This window comes from Monodon monoceros, unplaced genomic scaffold (genome assembly GCF_005190385.1).
Source record: "Monodon monoceros isolate NGI ecotype Baffin Bay Population unplaced genomic scaffold, NGI_Narwhal_1 Super_Scaffold_22, whole genome shotgun sequence".
NCBI classification, from domain to species: domain Eukaryota; kingdom Metazoa; phylum Chordata; class Mammalia; order Artiodactyla; family Monodontidae; genus Monodon; species Monodon monoceros.
In genome coordinates, this window is record NW_021703779.1 from 27,735,589 (window position 1) to 27,756,622 (window position 21,034).

A 21,034-nucleotide genomic window follows, 5' to 3' on the forward strand; every position below is an offset into this window, starting at 1 on the left:
GAGTACGTGGAGTCTTTAACTCCCCGGCACTTCTGGCCTGCCCTTCGTGCCGATGAGCAGGTTTTGACGGCCAGAGAAGAAGGCCTTAAAGGCAGAGTCACGGGTATGTGTAGCTGGAAGCCTAGGCTTGGTGAGCCTGGGCATGGTGAATGCAACAGGGGATATGGGCAGGACTCTGACAACTTATGCTACAGGACCTATGCACTAAGAATGACTGAGGAAAAGATATGAGAAATCTGCCTTCCTGATGAATATGCAGTTATCATTCCGGTTTCTCTCTGGATTTCTATGGGAGAAACTTATAAACCCCTACTTTGTGTAAGCCATTGTTATTTGAGTTTTCAGCTACATTCAGGCAAAGCTGCTCCTAACTGAACCACTCTCACCCACTCAAACCGTCTATGGTTGCTCACATCATTCCTGGCTTACATTTTAAATGGCTGAATAGTATTCCATTAATGGAAGTACCATGATTTATTGAAGAAGTTCCCTCTTTGGGAATATTTAGGTTGTTTCCAGTTTTTCACTGGTATGAGTAAGGCTGCAATGAACATCTTTGTAGAGAAACCTTTGCACACATTTTTGTTAATTTTCTTAAGCAAAATTCCTAGAAGTATATTTACTTGATTCAAGGAGAGGAACATTTTAAAGGCATTTTATACAAATGACATTCTTGCCAACAGGAGTCCTTCTTTATTGATCAAGGTGGAAAGAGAAAACTCTACAGTCCACAGGTCAATGGCATTCGGTTGGTATAATTCTCAAGGCACGTTAGATATACTGCATGATACAGTGGACTATCTGAGAATGTGCCTTTCACATCCCCTCCTTCCATGATAGCTTATAAACGTTTTGAGCTCAGAAAGGCATTCAGCACAGTGGCTTTCTCTCTCAAATCCCAACCTAGAGTCCTGAGGGGTATCTGGATCACTAAGGGTGTCCAGAACACATATTCAGAAGGACTGTATTTGAGTCCTGACTCCACCGTCACTGCACCATCTGAAGCAAGTTTTGTTTTCTCCCTGAGCCTTATTTTTCTTTTATATGCAAAATGGGAATAATGATATCTCCCCTACCGAAATGTTATCAGGATAAAATGAGAAAATGGATACAAAATTGCTTTGCAAAATGTTAACCACCATAAAAATCATGTTTGTAATCACATAGTTACGGGATGTTGTCTGAATGATAGTAATCCTGGAGTCAAGCTCTCTGCCTCAACTGGGCAGCATTGGTCTTTAACCTTTGGATCCACTCTTAACTACTATTAATGTGCCTCATACAGTATAAAGTGTGGCACAGAGAAATGCCTTTGAACATTACCTAACTGCCCAGGCTTCTGGTATTTCTTTCTTCATCTCTGTCTGCTTAGACCAATGCCATCTGCCCAACAGAATCTTCATTCTTAGGTAGACCATTTGTCCACTATTCACCAGCGTGAATGATGAACAGATTAGTTCATATATGATACAATTGGAAATAGAGGGTCATAGAATATTTCACAATCAGAGCATTCTGATGATGAAAAGGTAAGAAGATGGTTCTTGTGGTGCTATACACAGTGGGTTAGAGGTAGGAGAGTGGAGTGTATGACAGGTAGTTCATAAGTGACTTTGGTGCCCAGTGAAAGTGAGAAATCAGAGATGACTCTATACTTCTAAGACTTAGTAGGCAATTGGGAGTTTCACTGACAGGAAAAATAAACTGGGAGGTGAATTTCAGGTAAATTATGTGTTTAGGTTAAAAGATTTGTAAGGTGGGTCTTTTCACTGAAACTCAGTGGAAGAACAAGACTGTAAGTACTGTAAGACTGTAAATATGGTAGCTGAAGCTATAAAAATGGCCGGACTCTTTAAGGAAAGAAGGCTGTTAAGAGAACTGCACTCTGGGGAATGCACCAAAATGGTGGTGGCAATAGAAAAGCTGCAAAGAACTGTTGGTGGGAATGTAAATTGATACAGCCACTATGGAGAACAGTAGGGAGGTTCCTTAAAAAACTAAAAATAGAACGACCGTACGACCCAGCAATCCCACTACTGGGCACATACCCTGAGAAAACCATAATTCAAAAAGAGACATGTACCACAATGTTTATGGCAGCACTATTTACAATACCCAGGACATGGAAGCAACCTAAGTGTCCATCGACAGATGAATGGATAAAGAAGATGTGGCACATATATACAATGGAATATTACTCAACCATAAAAAGAAACGAAGTTGAGTTATCTGTAGTGAGGTGGATGGACCTAGAGTCTGTCATACAGAGTGAAGTCAGTCAGAAAGAGAAAAACAAATCCCAAATGCTAACACATATATACGGGATGTAAAAAAAAAAAGAAAGTTTCTGACGAACCTAGGGGCTAGACAGGAATAAAGACGCAGACCTGCTAGAGAATGGACTTGAGGACATGGGGAGGGGGAAGGGTAAGCTGGGACAAAGTGAGAGAGTGGCATGGACATATATACACTACCAAACGTAAAACAGATAGCTAGTGGGAAGCAGCCGCATAGCACAGGGAGATCAGCTCGGTGCTTGGTGCTTATCCCACCTAGAGGGGTGGGATAGGGAGGGTGGGAGGGAGGCTCAGGAGGGAGGGGATATGGGGACATATGTATACATATGGCTGATTCGCTTTGTAATACAGCAGAAACTAACACAACACTGTAAAGCAATTATACTCCAATAAAGATGTTTAAAAAATTAAAATAGAAAAGAGTGGTGAAGGCCAAACCAGATCATACAAGCTGATGGAGCAGGTAGCCAGAGGGGAAGTAGCAGGATTAGGTTCTAACCAAGCATTTGAGAAGCTGTGTATGAAGTGAGGATAACGTAAATGCAGAGGGGGAGCTTCTGAGGGTTAGTCATGCCTCTCTCCTGTCCTGTAAACCAGCCCATTTGATTCGTTTCTTTATGCAATTTGTTTAGGGTCTTCTTTATAATAATAAATTACGTGAAACTTATTTCTACCTTTTTTTTACGTCCTAAGGTCATAATCAAGATTATAATACAGTGTTTCAGTTTTCATGTAGTTATCAATGCCACATGTATATGTATATATGTCATTTTTCCCCACTGCAATTGCTTTCTGTACGATTTCTATTCTCTTTTGATGTGATCCATATAGTTCCTGTAGCAAGAGTAAGCTTTCTGTCATTTAAATGAAACGCCAAGTTAAATTTAACACTTTCCAAAACATTAAAATAAGAATAGTATTTTATATGTCTATATCATATATCAAAAGTAAAGATTCAATGAAAACTTTAAGATCACTTACTAAACTTTCAAAGATGGGCAGATTTTCCATAAAGATTTCAACAGCCAAGACAGATGGGCTACATTCCAGAGGGGAAGGTCACAAGAGTGATGAATGAGACCTCTAATGTCTGCCATAGCTGTGAAAATCTTTATGGCTAAGTAAAATTCCTCACGAATAACAACCTGTAAATATTATATGAGCTGTCAGACAGATAACACAGCTCTGAGACCATCGCGTATGGTGGACAGAATATCACACCATGGGATTTGTCATTTAGAATATCAGGCTGACATTTGACCTGGGAAGTCAAGAGTTCACGCTAAACTACTTGGCAAGGTGACTGAGTTGTGGAGATAATCACTATGTCTAATATCCAGCGCTGCTGGCTGCACAGTCCCACAAAGTCTAATAACCAATATTTGGTGACATTACTCGAGAGCAAAGCTCCTTCAAACTGACTCATACAAAACTCCAGGAACCTCACTGTGATTATTAAGACAGTAATCTGGGCTTCCCTGGTGGCGCAGTGGTTGAGAGTCTGCCCGCGAATGCACGGGACACGGGTTCGTGCCCCGATCCGGGAAGATCCCACATGCCGCGGAGCGGCTGGGCCCGTGAGCCATGGCCGCTGAGCCTGCGCGTCCGGAGCCTGTGCTCCGCAACGGGAGAGGCCACAACAGTGAGAGGCCCGCGTACCGCAAAAATAAAAAAGACAGTAAGAAAAAGAATCAAGCCTCATAAGGCCCAATATAGGAGGATAGGTGTCTATATAAATCGAGCCATGACTGACTCATGGAATTTCTGAATAATTTCTAACAGAATTGGCTGACTGTATTACGACAGAACTTTCCTCTGGGTGAAGGTGGCTACAGTCTCTAGGCCATCTGGGTTAGCTAGGTTACTAACAAATCAGCGCAATATTGCCAGGTGCGTTTAGTATCTCTCCAGATGTGCTTTTAAAAGACAGCAGGCAGACGACACCATTTGCTGAATGCTCTCTGTGTGAATGGTATTATATTAGGCACCAGGGAAATCTCGAGGAAGGTAAAATTTGAAACCTGAGCCAGTAGGGAGCCACTCAGATATTAAAAACCAGATGACTATAGATGGGATGTATATCCACTTAGGAGGCAAGATAAGAGTGAGAAAGAGCTAAGAATATGATAGCAATAGAAGCAAGAAGAGGGTGGGAGAGAGTACATTTTGGCCTCAATTCTTTACTCCACTGTAAAAGAATTAAATATCTATACCTTAGTCAGAGCCACAGGGCTGGCAGAGTGTGCTTCCCAGCCCCTTGTCCTTGGGCTTGGCCATATGATTTGCTTTGGCCAATGGGGCTTCAGCGGACATGATATGAACAGAAGCTTGTGCTCTTATGCTCTGGTGAGCTGCCATGAGCGCATGCCCCAGGTGGCCTCTGATCCTTCAGCCTGGGCCTCAAAACCCACCACATTTAGAGACAATCTGAACTGATCCAGCAGCCAACCTGTAGATCAAACCTAGCCCACCTGCAGCCGGAAGCAGAGCTCCCCAGTCAAACTATCTAGATCACCTGAACTATAGTTGACCTGTAGACCCGGAAGTATGACGATAGAAACTTTCCATTCTCATATAGGAGGGCAAGGGCTAGAGGGCGAGAGGGTGAGAGAGCAAGGGAGGAAGAAGGGGAGGAGGAGGGAGGGGGAGAGGGTGCGGGAGAGAAGCAAGAACATCAGAGAGATTAAAGATTAGAAAAATAGGGGGCTTCCCTGGTGGCGCAGTGGTTGAGAGTCTGCCTGCCGATGCAGGGGACGCGGGTTCGTGCCCCGGTCCGGGAAGATCCCACATGCCGCGGAGCGGCTGGGCCCGTGAGCCATGGCCGCTGAGCCTGCGCGTCCGGAGCCTGTGCTCTGCAACGGGAGAGGCCACGGCAGTGAGAGGCCGGCGTACCACACACACAAAAAAGAATAGAATAGAAAAATATTCGCAAGCCAAGTCTCCTCCAATTGTTACTAGCCACCTCCTCTACTATCATCCAGAGTTAATGGGGATTATCCCCTTTAGTATATGCAATTGAGGCTTGTGGGATGCCACTCACTAGTCCCTGGAACCCCTTCTCTGAAGCTGATAATCCATAATGGTTACAAGCGTGAACTTGAATGTGTTATTAAGCTTCTCCCGTCTCAATTTTCTCTTCCGTGAAGTGGAGACAATAATATTCCTTAGTTTACAGGGTTGTTGTGAGGATTAAACAGGTTAATCCATGTGAGATGCTTTCCTCAGTGTTAAGAGCTCAATAGTTTTAGTATTCCTATTCCCACCCCTATTATTATTATCATAATTAATGTAGTGAGTTCTCAGGATAGGTATTCTATTAACCAGCTCGCTGCCAGTGTGAGGAATCCCAGGGTAACCAGGCAAACGAGAGAGACTCTATGGTCCTAGAGTTAAACAGACCGTTAACCACCAAGTCATGGGCCTAGGAAGCGACTCCGCTAAATAATCCCTCTTCTTCCTTTCCCAGCCGTTTTCTGACTCTTCAAAAAAATTTTAGGCAGTTCTCATAGAGTAATAAAACTTGAAAGAAGACAAATCTTCCTTTGGGCATTCTGATGTTGGTGTCAACTACAAAAGTCAGCTGTGTTTTATCATTCTATATTAGCATTGCTTAGGAACTCAAAACGAGTAGGTAAGCATTTATAGAAAGAAATAAAACATTTCATTTTCAGTTCTGATTTTTAAATTAAATTTCACACTACCAAACTTACTATCTTCTTTTCTGTTCTATTCAACTTGGTGCAGGTGGTTCATGTTAGGGTAATTATCTGACCTGTTCTAAGACATAAGCCGTGTTGCCCTTTATTTTGCCCTAAGATAGCAAGGGTTCTAGTGAGCTTCTGTGTTGGGCTCCAGGAATAACCAAGGATTTGGTTTCAAAACTTTCCCTCTTCTCCTGACAGCTCTAATGGATGCATCTGCTCCAGACTGCCCGCGCCAAGTCTTTTGAGTTAGTCTTTCTCTTGATAGCTGGCCTAGGTCAAGTTCTACAACACGAACTCTCACCTTTTACCTTTTGAGACTAAATCCCACTGTCCTTAACTCACATCATAAATGAGCTCATTCCATTCCATTCCTCTTCTACATTTTTTCCCAGACATTTCCTGCTCAGATTTTCTCTTTCAAGTCAAATTGCCCCCATGTTGACTAATCCTTCAATTATTCTCTCGTCTGCCTATTTCTAGCTCATTAAAACATTAGCACTCTCTAAAACCTATATTTATATTCATTATACATACATAAGAAATCCCTTTTCTGGACAAAAGGGCTATAAGGAGGCTACAGGTGAAATTGGAAAGGGGGATACTCATCATATCAGAATGGATAAGGAGAAGGGAGAACCTGATTTTCATCACTGAATACATCCTGTGACTCTTGCTAAGTGAAATCAAGGGCCAAGTAATCAGAAACACCCTCTGCCAGATTCCTATCAGATGAAATAGTCTGCACCTTTTTTTTTTTTTTGCGGTACGCGGGCCTCTCCCTGTTGTGGCCTCTCCCGTTGCGGAGCACAGGCTCCGGACGCGCAGGGTCAGCGGCCGTGGCTCACGGGCCTAGCCACTCGGCAGCATGTGGGATCCTCCCGGACCGGGGCACGAACCCGCGTCCCCTGCATCGGCAGGCGGACTCTCAACCACTGCGCCACCAGGGAAGCCCCAGTCTGCACCTTTGATTTGCATGTAGCTGCAGGGACAATGTGCATTAAGACTAGTCTATACAGAACATCTCATTTTCCTCACTGCAGAATTCCTCCTTCCACTCCACTCCTGTAACACCCACTATTTACCACAACTAGAGAGGGTCACGGTTGTTTTAATAGGTCTATCTCTTTTTACAGGTCTAACTCAAATGATTTAGAATTTGAGCGTCCCAAAGCCAGGATTCTGTCTTTCTCATCTTCCTATTCCAAGTGCCTAGTGTTTGTTAAGAAATACGTGAATGAATGAATGGATGCTACAGGCACAGTAAGTCAGATCATGTCACTTCTTAGCTTAGAAACCTCCCAAGTCTTCCCTTCATACTACGAATAGATTCCGCCTGCTTTTAACTGTAGTCGACGAGACTCTACCTGGTCTGGCTACTGGGTGCTCAATGACCTCCTATTATTCAGCATCTTGCTGCCTCGGCTTCAGTCATACTAGCCTCTTTATTTTTCCTCAACCCCCCTAAGGATGCTCCCATCTCAGGGCCTTTGCATTTACTGTTTCCTCTACCTGGAACGCTTTGCCCCCCCCCATATCTGCCTGGTGTGCTTCCTCATTTCTCTATGAAATGTCACCGCCCTGACCACCCCATTTAAAGAGTTCTTTTCCCCTATCACCTCTAGCCCCTTTAGACTTCTTTATTCTTTTTTTTTTTTTTTTTTTTTGTGGTACGCGGGCCTCTCACTGCTGTGGCCTCTCCCGTTGCGGAGCACAGGCTCCGGACGCGCAGGCTCAGCGGCCATGGCTCACGGGCCCAGCCGCTCCGCGGCATGTGGGATCTTCCCGGACCGGGGCACGAACCCGTGTCCCCTGCATCGGCAGGCGGACTCTCAATCACTGCGCCACCAGGGAAGCCCTAGACTTCTTTATTCTTCTTTATCAAACTGACCATGACCTGATTGCCTTCTCCTATTAAAATTCAAGCTCCATGAGAGAGAGATTTTCTTCTATTTACTACTGTTTCCCCAGTACCTAAAAAGAGTTTGACCTATATTGGTCATTGAATAGACATTTGTTGAGTGACAAAATGAATCAATTCTTAGCTGGCTGAAAATAAAGTGAAGCTCCTAACTTTTTTAGGACATTAGACTAAAGTCCTTTCCTATCATATCAGAGTGGGAATAATCTTTAGAGCGCACAGCTATTCATTCAATCAAGGCACATCCTGCATCTATCTGCAAGGTGTCAGATGCATGAAATTAAAAAAAAAAAAAGAGCATTGCATGTCCTTTACCCTTGTGGCGCTCACAGCCCAACCCATTTCCTTTTATGATCTATTTTACTGAGTCTCCTTCATTCTAACCCTTGCCTGTCATTGGTATGTATCCTGCTGAGCTTTAGGTGTGGGGCAAGGGGCTGATGTAATTTTATGCTGTCCCGAAAGTCCTTACCCGTTAACGGAGCTCATGAGGTCAGACACCTTAAACAATGATCATCACTACATACACTGGACAAAATCATCAACATCGTTATGAAAGCAAGAGTAAATCAAGTTACCCAGTGACTAGAATGAGTCTATTATAATGCTTTTTTTCTCAGGTGCTTCTAAATGTCTGTCAGTTACATTGCTCTGTCACAGATTGGGTTCCCCAGGAAGCAGACGCCAAGACAAAGTTCAGAGAGCAGGGTATTTAGCACGTTGTGCCTTTGCGATCAACACCTATGGAAGGGAGAAGAAGGAAGCAGGAATGGCAACAGGGAGAAGTCAAGCAGGGATGTGGGCCCAGTGACAGTCTCACTCAACCCCTCAGGGAGCTGCCCGTGGAAGGGGTGTGATCTTAGGCAAGGTAGCTGAGGCCATTCCCGAAGGGACAGACAGCTGAAGGTTGTCTCTTCATTGAAGGGGACCTAGAAGTGCAGAAAAGTAGTCTCAAATGATTCCCAGACAGAGGGCATTCTACTTAGTGTTCCATGTGACCCTACTGCAGTGTCCCCAAACTGTCCAGGGGTTTGGTATACAGGAGTGGTCCTCAACCAGGGGCAATTCTGCCCTCGAGGAGACATTTGACAATATCTGGAGACATTTTTGGTTATCACAACTGAGGGAGAGCGGTACTACTGGCATGCAGTGGGGAGAGGCCAGGGATGGTGCTGAACATCCTAAAATGCACAGGACAGCCCCCACGATCGAGAATTGCCTGGCTTAAGACGCCACTGGCGCCCAGGTCAAAAAAGCCTGGTTACAGCCTGGCCTTGGCTTATGAGATGGTCTTCACCCTAAATAGATAGTAAATAAGTGAACCAATCAGATGCTCTTTCTTAGAGAGCCTGATTGTAACACACAGAGAGAAATTTAGGTGGTAGAGAGGTGGGGAAGTTCGAAAAAAGTCAGGGAGCTAAAGAAGAAAACAAGTGACAAGGCAGTGGAAACTATGAGTAAGGAGAAGGTGGAGGGAAGAGAGCAGCTCCGTACTGAGAGCCTGACGTCTACAGCAGCAAAGGCAAATACAGAGAGAAGCAAACACATGCTTCAGGGCGAACGTTGTTCCCCACCCTTCCTTATGTTTCCATGTATCCTTAAAATGCCCCTCATCACCTAAGCCCATCCTTGTTCCTTCCAGCCTTAAGGAGACACAGCGCATTCCAAAGCACATCTGCAGTAGACTGAAATCAAGACGATTGTTACTGCTGATATCTGAAAGTATATTTAAAAATTCAAAAGGGTGGTTTTGTAAACCAGGAATAGTTTATGTAAGTCTACAAAAAAAAAAAAAACCAAAATGCCTTTTGTCCTCACCTCAAAGTTCTCACCAAAATGTATTTTCTAATCCCAAACTGGCTGTGTTCTGAAAATGGAAAACATCCAAAGAGAAAAAAACAAGAGTAATGATTTTTGCCCACAGGGATGTGATTCCACCATTTCTGTTGTGCAAAGCTTTGTATTTTGGGACAGATGACAAAATGCTACCCTAGGCCAAACGCACAAATGCCTTCATTTTCTGGGGAGTGTAAAAATATACCTTTCAGAGCCAGCATTCCCGTAAAACAGTGCCCACGTGTCAGGAAACTGATCCAGTGCTGTGATGCTGGTCTCCCTGCCCTAGGTCCTCATGAGGCCCAGAGGAATCTGTCATGATGAGGAAGATGAAATGGGAAAGAAACAGGTGCTTGCCTCATCTCTGCCATGCCACGAGGCTAATTTCCATGCAGGCGTGTGATGAAGGAGAGGTGGTTGGTGACCACTTAGCTCGAGGGCCAGATGATGCACAGGGTATCACAGTAGCTTCATGAAGCCTATAGGAGAGGTCCATGCTCTCGGTGTCCTGCTCAGATCCCTTCGCCCCAGCTGGCATACCCACCCCCAGCTGCTGTGAGCATTGGCTGCTATGGGCCCACTGCCCCCAGCTCCAGGGTACCTCCCTCAGGGAAATGGAAACCGCCTCGCTGTCCACTACGCCCCAGAAATCCACGGCCGATGGCTGACTGACACGGGGGAGCAGAAAGCCCAGCTCCCTTGCCTCAAAATGGGGCCAACTGCGGGGGGCAATTCGTGCTCCAGAGTTCCTGGTGGGATCAGGCTGAAGAGAGCCTCCGCCTCCTTGCTTAGCCTGACTCCCTGACCACTCTTCCCCCTACCTTATCCTGCTACCCTCCCTCCCCTTCACCTGAGAGATGCTCTCTCAACAGCTTACTTGTACAAGAAACCTTGTGTAGGGCTCTATTTCTGTGGAATGTTACCAAAGGCGAGGGCGATCAACCATCCTCGTGAGCCCTGGACGGAGGGGGTTTCCTGGGGCATGGGAGTTTAAGTGCTAAAAGCAAGGACATCCCGGACAAACCAGGACAAATGGGCATCCTACCTCAGGCAGATAGATCTCTGGGTCCTGAGCTTTGCCTCCAGGGACTTGGGTGATCTGAATAACATAAATAAATTTGCTGGTGTGCTGGTAAACCAGCTATGCCAAAATGAAAAAGAAAAGTCTTGATTTGCAGCATTTGCCAGTTTGGGAGGTGGGCGGAAATATTCCCACTATGGCTGATTTCAAGCTACCAAAGGTCAGTTTAACAACCGGCTCTCAATTCCTGTATATATAACACTCGGCTCTCTCGAGCTAGTAGAAGCCAGTTCAAGCGCACAAATTCCCACAGCAGAAACTGAGAACTTTCCTAAGCTTCCTTCTGTGTTCAAAGAAATGGGTATGCAGGGCCAATGATGCAAAATTTTGTTACTAAGGATACTCTATAGCAAATAATTCTAAGCTCTAAACTGGAGAATATAAATTTGAGCTCAAGGCGAAAGGGCCGCAGAAATAGGTTTTGAGAAGAGAGTGTAATGATTATCACCATTGACTTCTTTTTGCAGGTATCTGAAAGGCTAACTTTGAATTTATGGAGGCGTTACCAGCATCACAGATAGGTTAGACGGCATTTGTTCCAAATTCCCAACGCTCAGGACAGCACGTGACTGTTGAAGAAATTGGCTCAAGTTGTTTAGCCCTGAGATTTTACCTGATGGCTTTAGGCTGAAAATCATCTCACATTGTACCTGCAAGCTTCTTCCTGACTTTTATCATGATGGCTTCTCTAAGCTGATCTGAGCTTTAAATTATGGGCCTACTCGTATTTCAAATTCATCCATCCCCTGAGGACAATGGTAGCACAGATCCCAGCACTGTTAAGTGAAATGTCAGCAATTATTAGGTGTGCTTAAAGTTTTTCCCCCTACCTTTTTTTAAGGGTGTGAGTGGAGGGACGTGGCGGTGAAGGTTTGGCAACTCTCAAGATGGAAACAAACTTTTCAGCCTTATGTAGTAGCAAGGAGAAACCGTAAGCACTTGGGTTACTTTAACAAGAGGAAAAGAGTCAACCAGGGATTTGATTAAGGCAGTTAAGATTATAAAGCCTGCAAGAAGTAAGTGATCAGTTCTTTCTTTTTACAGTGTCTCATAATCTGAGAAATAGAAGATCACTCAGTGAAACCCATAGCTCTTAAATTCAGAATAAAGAGTAAAAAGGAAATTCGTCTTCCGGACCTCCACAGCCTTCAACAGAGTTTAATACTGCAAGAGGTCACTGGGTTAAGAGCTAGAGAACAAAAATTTTTGCCTTTACTGTTTTTTTCCATCATAAAAGAAATACATGCTTATTAGTAAAAACTCTTCAAAAGTAAGAAGTAAAACATAACAGCTGTTTCCATTTTGATGTATTTGATTTTCAGTCTCTGCTTTACGTGTACCTTTCTGCTGTTTATATTGTATTTTCTAATAGAGTTGTGATCATACTGTAACGCTGAAGACAGCTTTTTCCCTTAATATATTACATGGCACGGTAGACATTTAGAAAAAGGACTATGTAAAGTTATGGATGCTATCAGTCATTGCTGAGAGGCAACATAAGAGGTCGAATTATTTATTGAGTGTCTACTATGTGGTAGTCACTATGCTAAATTTCATGCTACTGTGTTTTAACAATGGGAGGAGGAAATTTACCTCTTCTTTTGGGGATAAGACATAATTCATTCTGTGAACGCTTTTATTGAACATTTACCAAGTACAGATACTCGGTTAGGTACTGGAGGATATAAATGTCAACTAGACTAACATCATCCTGTCCTTATAGAGATTAGGATCTACTCATTGATTACTTCTTTTTTTTTTTTGCGGTACGCGGGCCTCTCACTGCTGTGGCCTCTCCCGCTGCGGAGCACAGGCTCCGGACGCGCAGGCTCAGCGGCCATGGCTCACGGGCCCAGCCGCTCCGCCGCATGTGGCATCTTCCAGGACCGGGGCACGAACCCGTGTCCCCTGCATCGGCAGGCGGACTGTCAACCACTGCGCCACCAGGGAATCCCAGATTACTTTTTTAAATAGATTTGATTGATCGATTGATTGGCTGTGTTGGGTCTTCGTTGCTGTGCGCGGGCTTTCTCTAGTTGTGGCAAGCGGGGGCTACTCTTCATTGTGGTGTGCGGGCTTCTCATTGCGGTGGCTTCTCTTGTTGCGGAGCACGGGCTCTAGGCACATGGGCCTCAGTAGTTGTGGCGTGCAGGCTTCAGTAGTTGTGCCTCGTGGGCTCTAGAGCGCAGGCTCAGTAGTTGTGGCACACAGGCTTAGTTGCTCCGCGGCATGTGGGATCTTCCTCGACCAGGGCTCAAACCCATGTCCCCTGCATTGGCAGGTGGATTCTTAACCACTGCGCCACCAGGGAAGCCCCTACTCATTGATTATTCACCTATTCATTAGTTACACAAGTAACTGTTGAGCTTTTATAATATGCAAAACACTGCACTTTCAGATTAGAACCGTGAAAAACGTCTTCGGAAAGGAGAGGAACTACTTACACTGAGAATTAAACGCAAGAGAATGAATGCTACTTTTATGTCTAGTTTGACTCTAATAGGCGGATACTAAGTTACACTACCAAGTTGATAGTAAAGATACTAATACTAATAGCAAACACTTGTACGGCACTTATTATGTGCTAGGCACTGTTTTAAGTGTTTTACATATAATATGAACTATAAATACAGTGGAAGTTTGATCTTCACTATAAAACTATGAGACAGTATTACCATATTTCATTGAATTGAAAACCCCATTGGACATAAGGTATATTTTGATTTCTGCTAAAACATGGGTGGGGTATGTCAAATTTGATGAAATATGTTATTACTATCCCCATTTTACAGATGAGAGATAAAGAGATTAAGTATCTGAGCCAATATTTGACCCCAATTAATCCAGTTTCAGAGTCTGTACTTTTAACCAATACCCCATGTCATTGGTGGGATGAAATTTGGCCCAGGGGCATCGAGAGAAAAATTCAGGCTCTATAAATCAACTTACTATGGCCAGACCAAGAGAAATAGAAGAGAGAAAAATCTGTGGCAATATCGGATAGACTAGACAGTCACTGGCCTGCCTGTTAGTTCTTAATGGGTAAGGCAATGCGAGGTGTGGCACGGAAGTCCAGAAACTGGGTTCTAGTCCCAGATTTATTATAACCATCTGTATGACCTTGATTATGTCATTTGGTCTCTCTGCCTCTATTTTATCATCTGTGAAGTAAGGGCAGGGCTAGAGTTCTTCAGTACCCCTCAAAATTTTTTTATTGCAATCCACAGAAGGAATACATTTTACATTGTAACGTAGTATACAGAGACAGACACACACACCTAACTGAAACCAAAGTGTCAAAATGATACTTAACCTTGCTTGTGTAATGTACTCTAATTTTCTATTTTCTAATCGGTTCCATTTCATTCCATTAAAAAATTGCTGGTTGCAAGTCATTACACTGATTTCAGAATTCACTAATGAGTACTTTGAAAATAGTTCATATAGATACTCTCTAAGCTTCTCTCCAGTTAGGAAATTCCACGGCACAGGGGGACTCCTGCGGTGGGCCTCAGAGCTGGAAACCCCAGGAAGGAAAGAGTTGACCTTTTTGCCTTATAAATACTCATTTTCTTTTCAATTGGATCATGTTTTTACTACCTTCAGCAGAAAGTTCTCATTATTAAACTATCTGGCAAATATCACTTTAGGGCAAAGATTCCCATAGTATGTTCCACAGCGTGTTTAGTGAGAAATTAATTGGTATGCCTGAAAAAGGTTTCCGTAGTCACATAAGTAGGACATAAGAGTCACTGACACTGTGCTCCTCTTAGACTTTCAATGTATATTAAAAGCTACAAGAATTCCAACAGGAAAGAAATTTGCTTACCTTTATAACCTAGTGATTTTCCAATCTTATGGACCCCAGAACTATTTTTTCAAGGGAGAGCTATTAACATCATACAGTACATTAATGTTCTGAGAAAACTTGGCTTGGGAAATGGCCCTTTAGGGAATTCTAGAACTTGTGAAATATTAAGACAAATATAAGTTCTTTCTACTGTTACAGAAAGATCTCTACCTTTACTCAAATACATAGTTACCCTTCTTGGTGAGAAAAGTAAAATTTAGAACAGAAGCCCAGAGAATTGAGAAAACAGCCAGAAAAAAAGTGTTGCATTCTTTTTTAAAAAAGTTCCTAAATTCTTGAAAATAACAAAAGACGGACAATTCCCAGACTACTAAGCTAGTGAATACTGTAGTACATTTTTGATCACTGACATACGAATATATCTTTAAAATATATAAAATTTTAAGGATAAATATATTTTAAAATCACACTATTAGAATTTCTCCTTTTTCTTGGTTTACGTTGCAGAAGTCAATCAGAAGTAGTAGAATATTAAAGCTAGAATTAAAGGCAAGTAGTGTCTATCAACAGATAACGGTCGTATTTTACCTATATTTTCTCTTCTCATTTTTCTCTCAGATCTAAGATAAAAGAAACAGCTTCTTTAACAAGTAGAGATCGGGCCACCAAGAAGAAACAGTGAATACTTTAGTAAAAGGCCACCTCTCCCTATCGATAAGAAAACAAAGACACCTGGGTAATGTAATTTTCAAAGGGGAGCGTGTGTTTGTGAGAGAGAGAGAGAGAGAGAGAGAGAGAGAGAGAGAGAGAGAGAGAGAGAGAGAGAGACACAGAGAGAAAGAGAGAGAGAAAGAGACAGTGAGCGTGTTTGACGGGGTGCAGTTTGCGGCTCATCCTTATTTTTTCTTTTCTTTGTAACTTCTAAGCCTCAGAAATCACTCTATTTTTATTCCTGGTAACCCGGAAGCAAATCACTACACATCTATCAATTCAAACTCATTTAATATGACCTTAGTGGTATTTTTTCAAACATATTTTTTTTGGGGGGGAAGCTCTTTTTCTTTTATAGAACATAAAAATAACAGCAAATAAGTGACTTCAGAGAGGCCCTGCCTCAAATACAATTTTGATGGCACACCCAATTTCCGGTGCAACTTTCTAGAGGTCAGTTTGGCAATACGTATCAAAAGCCTTACAAATGTAAACATCCTTTAACACAGCAGTTCCATTTTCTAGGCATTTATCTTGTAGAAAGAACCTGAGATGTTTATAAAGGTGTACAAAGAATATTAGATATGATAGATACATAATGTTAGATAAAATAGTGAAAATTTTGAAATAACCTTAATATTGAGTGATTTAGAATTGTCTTGGTAAATGTGGTACAGCCAGAGAAGGGGATACTACCCTGCCATTTAAAAACATTACTCTGCAGAGGAATATTTAAACACACGAAAATATTTTTATGATAGTTCTAAGGGGAAAAAAGCAGGTCATAAAACTGTAAAATGTTTTCATCCCTGTTTGGTTAAAAAAAAAAAAAAAAGAGAGAATCTGAATTCACACACACCCCCCCTGAGAGAAAGACAGAATGTGTATAAACCATTCTGTTTATACAGAATGTATAGTGTATACGTTCATTCAGTGTGTGTGTAAAACCACATTTTTCATAGTGGTTATCTCTAAGTGGTGGGATTACAAAAAAGTTTTTTTTCCTGTTTGTATTCTCTGCTTTCCAACATTTCCTTGAGTGCCGCATATTACCTCTGTAATTCAAAAAAGGACAACACAAAGAAATAATCTTTATTTAGTCTTTAGTCTCACTGTCCTATTTCTCATATATCCCTTAAACCAAATTGGTATTTTTTGATATCCGTAAGCAAAGCTTCTAAGCATATATTGATATTCCACGTGAATACTTAAGAAATTGGTGACTTCTGGGGCTGGCTCCATATAAGCAGGTAAATCAGCGCCTGTGCCCACAGGCCTGACCTTTCTGGACGTGGGCACCACTGCGATATGGTTTGAAAGGTGTGGGGATGCTCCTCCCGGCCCCTCAAAGTTCTCCCCTTACAGCTCAGAGATTATGGCTGACGTTCTACCACTTGAGAGCCATTCCTCAGCCTTATGGCTTTTCACCCTATTAAAATGCAAATAACCCCGGAGAAGTACACATTAAACTTTACCTGTCACCTGGCTTAAATGAGTATCACGTATCCTTTTCTGAGAATAGGTTTTAACGGGGAAGACACAGGAATGTGGGTGGGGCAGGCAGAGAGAATAAAAAGTGAATGAATACATATGGTGTCTGAGGAATACTTAATATTCATAACAGTACTATTTTTATTTATGGCTTATGAGTCACTTACAAGTATGTTATCACAGTTAATCTCAATTAAATCAAATAGAATGGCTCTGCCACCAAGGCGATCTAAGCAGACCAGAAATTGGGAAAAATACAGAAGACAAAATGTGCAGGATTTATAGTTGTTCTACAGTCATTCGCAAAAGCCACAATCCCGATCAATTACGTATCCTGCTTTAACTTGCCCTTTTTTTCATGACACCTCCTAAGCATGTGTGACACTGTCTAAATAATGACTGCATGTTGATAAAAGGGTTAGACCCAGTCAAAAAAATAAGACAACCTCTTACTAAATACACTATCAGTGTATAACAAAAAGACAGGACCACTACTTTCTAGGAATTTTTGTTCTAAAAGACATGGCCCACTAGAGACACACATGAAAGCATCAAGTGAAAAGCTTTAAAATGTTCATGAGCATGGATCTTTTTATTAACCTATGGAAAATGGAGAAGGAAGGAAAGGACTAGAAAATGGCAATAAAAGGAAGGCAAGAGAATGAAGGCAGATCATACAGAATTGCCTCTTCCCTATAAAATATATCAATAAAGTAAAGGACAGTCTAGTGTGGTGGTTAAAAACAGACTCTGGAGCCGACTTCTTGGGTTTGAATCCTGGTTCTGTCATCCACTTGCTGTGTGACTGTGTGCCTCAATTTCGTCACCTTAAAAATGGGTATAATAATGGTATCTACCTTATAGGTTGCTATAAGGATTAAGCTGGGTCATATTTGTAACACTGCAAGGCACAAAGTAATTGCCTTAAAATGACGCTTAAACTCCACCATACACAAAAATAAACTCAAAATGGATTAAAGACCTAAATCTAAGACTGGATACCATAAAACCCTTAGAGGAAAACATAGGCAGAACACCCTCTGACATAAGTCGCAGCAATATCTTTTTCAATCCATTTCCTAGAGTAATGGAAATAAAAACAAAAATAAACAAATGGGATCTAATTAAACTCAAAAGCTTTTGCACAGCAAAGGAGACCATAAAGAAAACGAAAAGATAACCCACAGAATGGGAGAAAATATTTGCAAACGATGTGGCCGACAAGGGATTCACGTCCAAAATTTACAAACAGCTCATGCAGCTCAATATCAAAAAACAAACACCCCAATCAAAAAATGGGCAGAAGACCTAAATAGACATTTCCCCAAATAAGATATACAGATGGCCAAGAGGCACATGAAAAGATGCTCAGCATTGCTAATTATTAGAGAGATGCAAATCAAAACTACAATGACATATCATCTCACACCAGTCAGAATGGCCATCATCAAGAAGTCTACAAACAGTAAATGCTGGAGAGGCTGTGGAGAAAAGGAAACCCTCCTACACTGTTGGTGGGAATGTCAATTGGTACAGTCACTATGGAGAACAGTATGGGGGTTCCTTAAAAAACTGAAAACAGAGTTACCATATGATCCAGCAATCCAACTCCTGTTCATGTATCCAGAGAAAACCATGGTTCAAAAGGATACATGCACCCGAATGTTCACTGCAGCGCTGTTTACAATAACCAAGACATGGAAGCAACCTAAATGTCCACTGACAGATGAATGGATAAAGAAGTTGCGGTACAGATACACAATGGAATATTACTCAGCCATTAAAAAGAATGAAATAATGCCATTTGCAGCAACATGGATGGACCTGGAGATTATCATACTAAGTGAAGTAAGTCAGACAGAGAAAGACAAATACCATATCATATCACTTATATGTGGAATCTGAAATAAGTGATACAAATGAACTTATTTACAAAGCAGAAACAGACTCACAGAATTAGAGAACTAATTTATGGTTACTGGGGGGATGGGTGGTGGAGAGGGACAGATTGGGAGGTTGGGATCGATATATACACACTGCTATATTTAAAATAGATAGCCAACAAGGACCTACTGTATAGCACAGGGAACTTTGCTCAGTATTCTGTAATAACCTAAATGGGAAAAGAACTTGAAAAACAGACACAGGTATATGTAAAACTGAATCACTCTGCTATACACCTGAAACCAACACATTGTTTTTTTGAAACTAACACACTGTTAATCAACTATACTCCAATATAAAATAAAAATTTCTAAAAAATGATGGTTAAACTCTCATACATACGCATGCACGACCAGAAGGAAATACGTCAAAATGTTAACAGATATTAACCCCATGTGGCAGGCGTATGAGTCTTTAAATACCTATATATATATATATATATATATATATATATATATATGTATATATATATACTTTTATAATCAATGAAAGAGTATAAATTAACAACACTACTCAGAGGAAAACAGTAACTTGACAATTTAATATGCATTGTTATATTTACAGGATGTTCCAATATTACACTTTCAGTTAACCAAGGCTATTCCTCTTGGTATTAATTATAAAAATATAGTTAATTATAAAAGATATAATATTTATTAATAATATATAAATAATATCATTATAAAAATATAATTAATAAAATCGTAAAACTGGAAAATAAAAAGAATGAAGAGAGGTCAAGGATAAAAGAGGGATAAGAATAGTTAGGGAAAGGAAACAGAATGGGCTGAAGTTCCAACTTGCAGGCAGGGAGTATTTAATGAATTATATAGAGATAAAGAATTATAGATTCATAGTAATATATATTGAATTATCATATAATAATTATATGATATATAATTATCAGCTTGACGAAGTGAACTGCTATAAGCAGAACTAAAGACTCAAAAATATTGCTAAAGTTAGCACTTGAGAATACATTGTGGGAAATAATTATGCATTAGCTGAAGGCTGGACAAAATGACCTAACTGGTCCTCCTCTTCTTAACCTTCTGAATTTACCCACTAAGTTGTATTTCAGGATGATGTGTGCCTCCAGTGCACTTGGCAGAGACAACTGTAATTCAACTCTTAATTCTTAGCCACCAAGATGCAGTGAAGAGGTTAAGCAATGAAAACTGACAATGACTTACTGGAAAGGAAGTGCTGGGATGCTGGGCCAAAGTCCCTGTGGGCTTCGTGCAGCTGCCTGACGCGGTCCTCAACAGCTACCTGCGAGGAAGAGGAGAAAAATTATGTTCTCTCATCATATATAATGAGGGGCAATTAAAACAATGTATCCTTTTTGGTAAGATCTTCTGGGCTTCTAAGGCTGGAACATTAAAACAACAATTTATAACCTTGTTTTAATATCCACTTACCACATGTGGCCTCCGAGACCCATTTTTATCAAACCAAGGCCAAACAAAAAAGATTTGCTCTCTTGACAATGTTAAAATGGGATTTTCTAAGAACACCCTACTCATTGGCAGCCACAAATGAATTACTGCTCCAATTAGTACCATCAAAAATGCAAACTCTAGGGCTTCCCTGGTGGCGCAGTGGTTGAGAGTCTGCCTGCCGATGCAGGGGACACGGGTTCGTGCCCCGGTCCGGGAAGATCCCACATGCCGCGGAGGGGCTGGGCCCGTGAGCCATGGCCGCTGAGCCTGCGCGTCCGGAGCCTGGGCTTCGCAACGGGAGAGGCCACACAGTGATAGGCCCGCGTACAGCAAAAAAAAAAGAAAAAAAAAGGCAAACTCCAGATCTTTCACAAAAACGTTAGGTAGGGAGGTTGCCATTCGCCATTATACTAGGTGACTAAAGGATCTCAGAAATGATATATATTTTGTCTTAGTCTGTTGCTTTTGACATGTCTTTAAGAATCATATTGATTGATAATTAATGGATATCAAGTGATAATCATTGATAAATTAATAAGTAACCAAAAGTTGATTGATACTTAAGTATCAAAGAAACAGAGGCAAGGTTTTAATTTAGGGTAACTATAGGGTGGATGGTGAAAATAAAGAAATTTTCAGATTTCAGATTTTATTGGACTTGGAAATTAGTGGGAAGTATACGTTTCGGTGGCAATGGAATAAAGTTTGCCATTCTTTTTTTTCCTATTATGTTTTTCTATAATATATTGACACAGTGTCCTTTCAGCTCAGTGAATTCCATTTTGAGTGGGGGAGAAAG

At 41.6% G+C, this 21,034-nt stretch overlaps 1 protein-coding gene across 1 annotated transcript in view; it reads right to left on the reverse strand.

The window, feature by feature from the left end:
- DMD (dystrophin) overlaps positions 1–21,034 on the reverse strand; it is a 2,107,962-nt gene that overhangs the window by 221,109 nt on the left and 1,865,819 nt on the right. Inside the window, exon 61 of the mRNA XM_029240038.1 lies at positions 19,987–20,065. Coding sequence (XP_029095871.1) covers positions 19,987–20,065 — 79 coding nt within the window. The remainder of the gene's footprint in view (positions 1–19,986; positions 20,066–21,034) is intronic.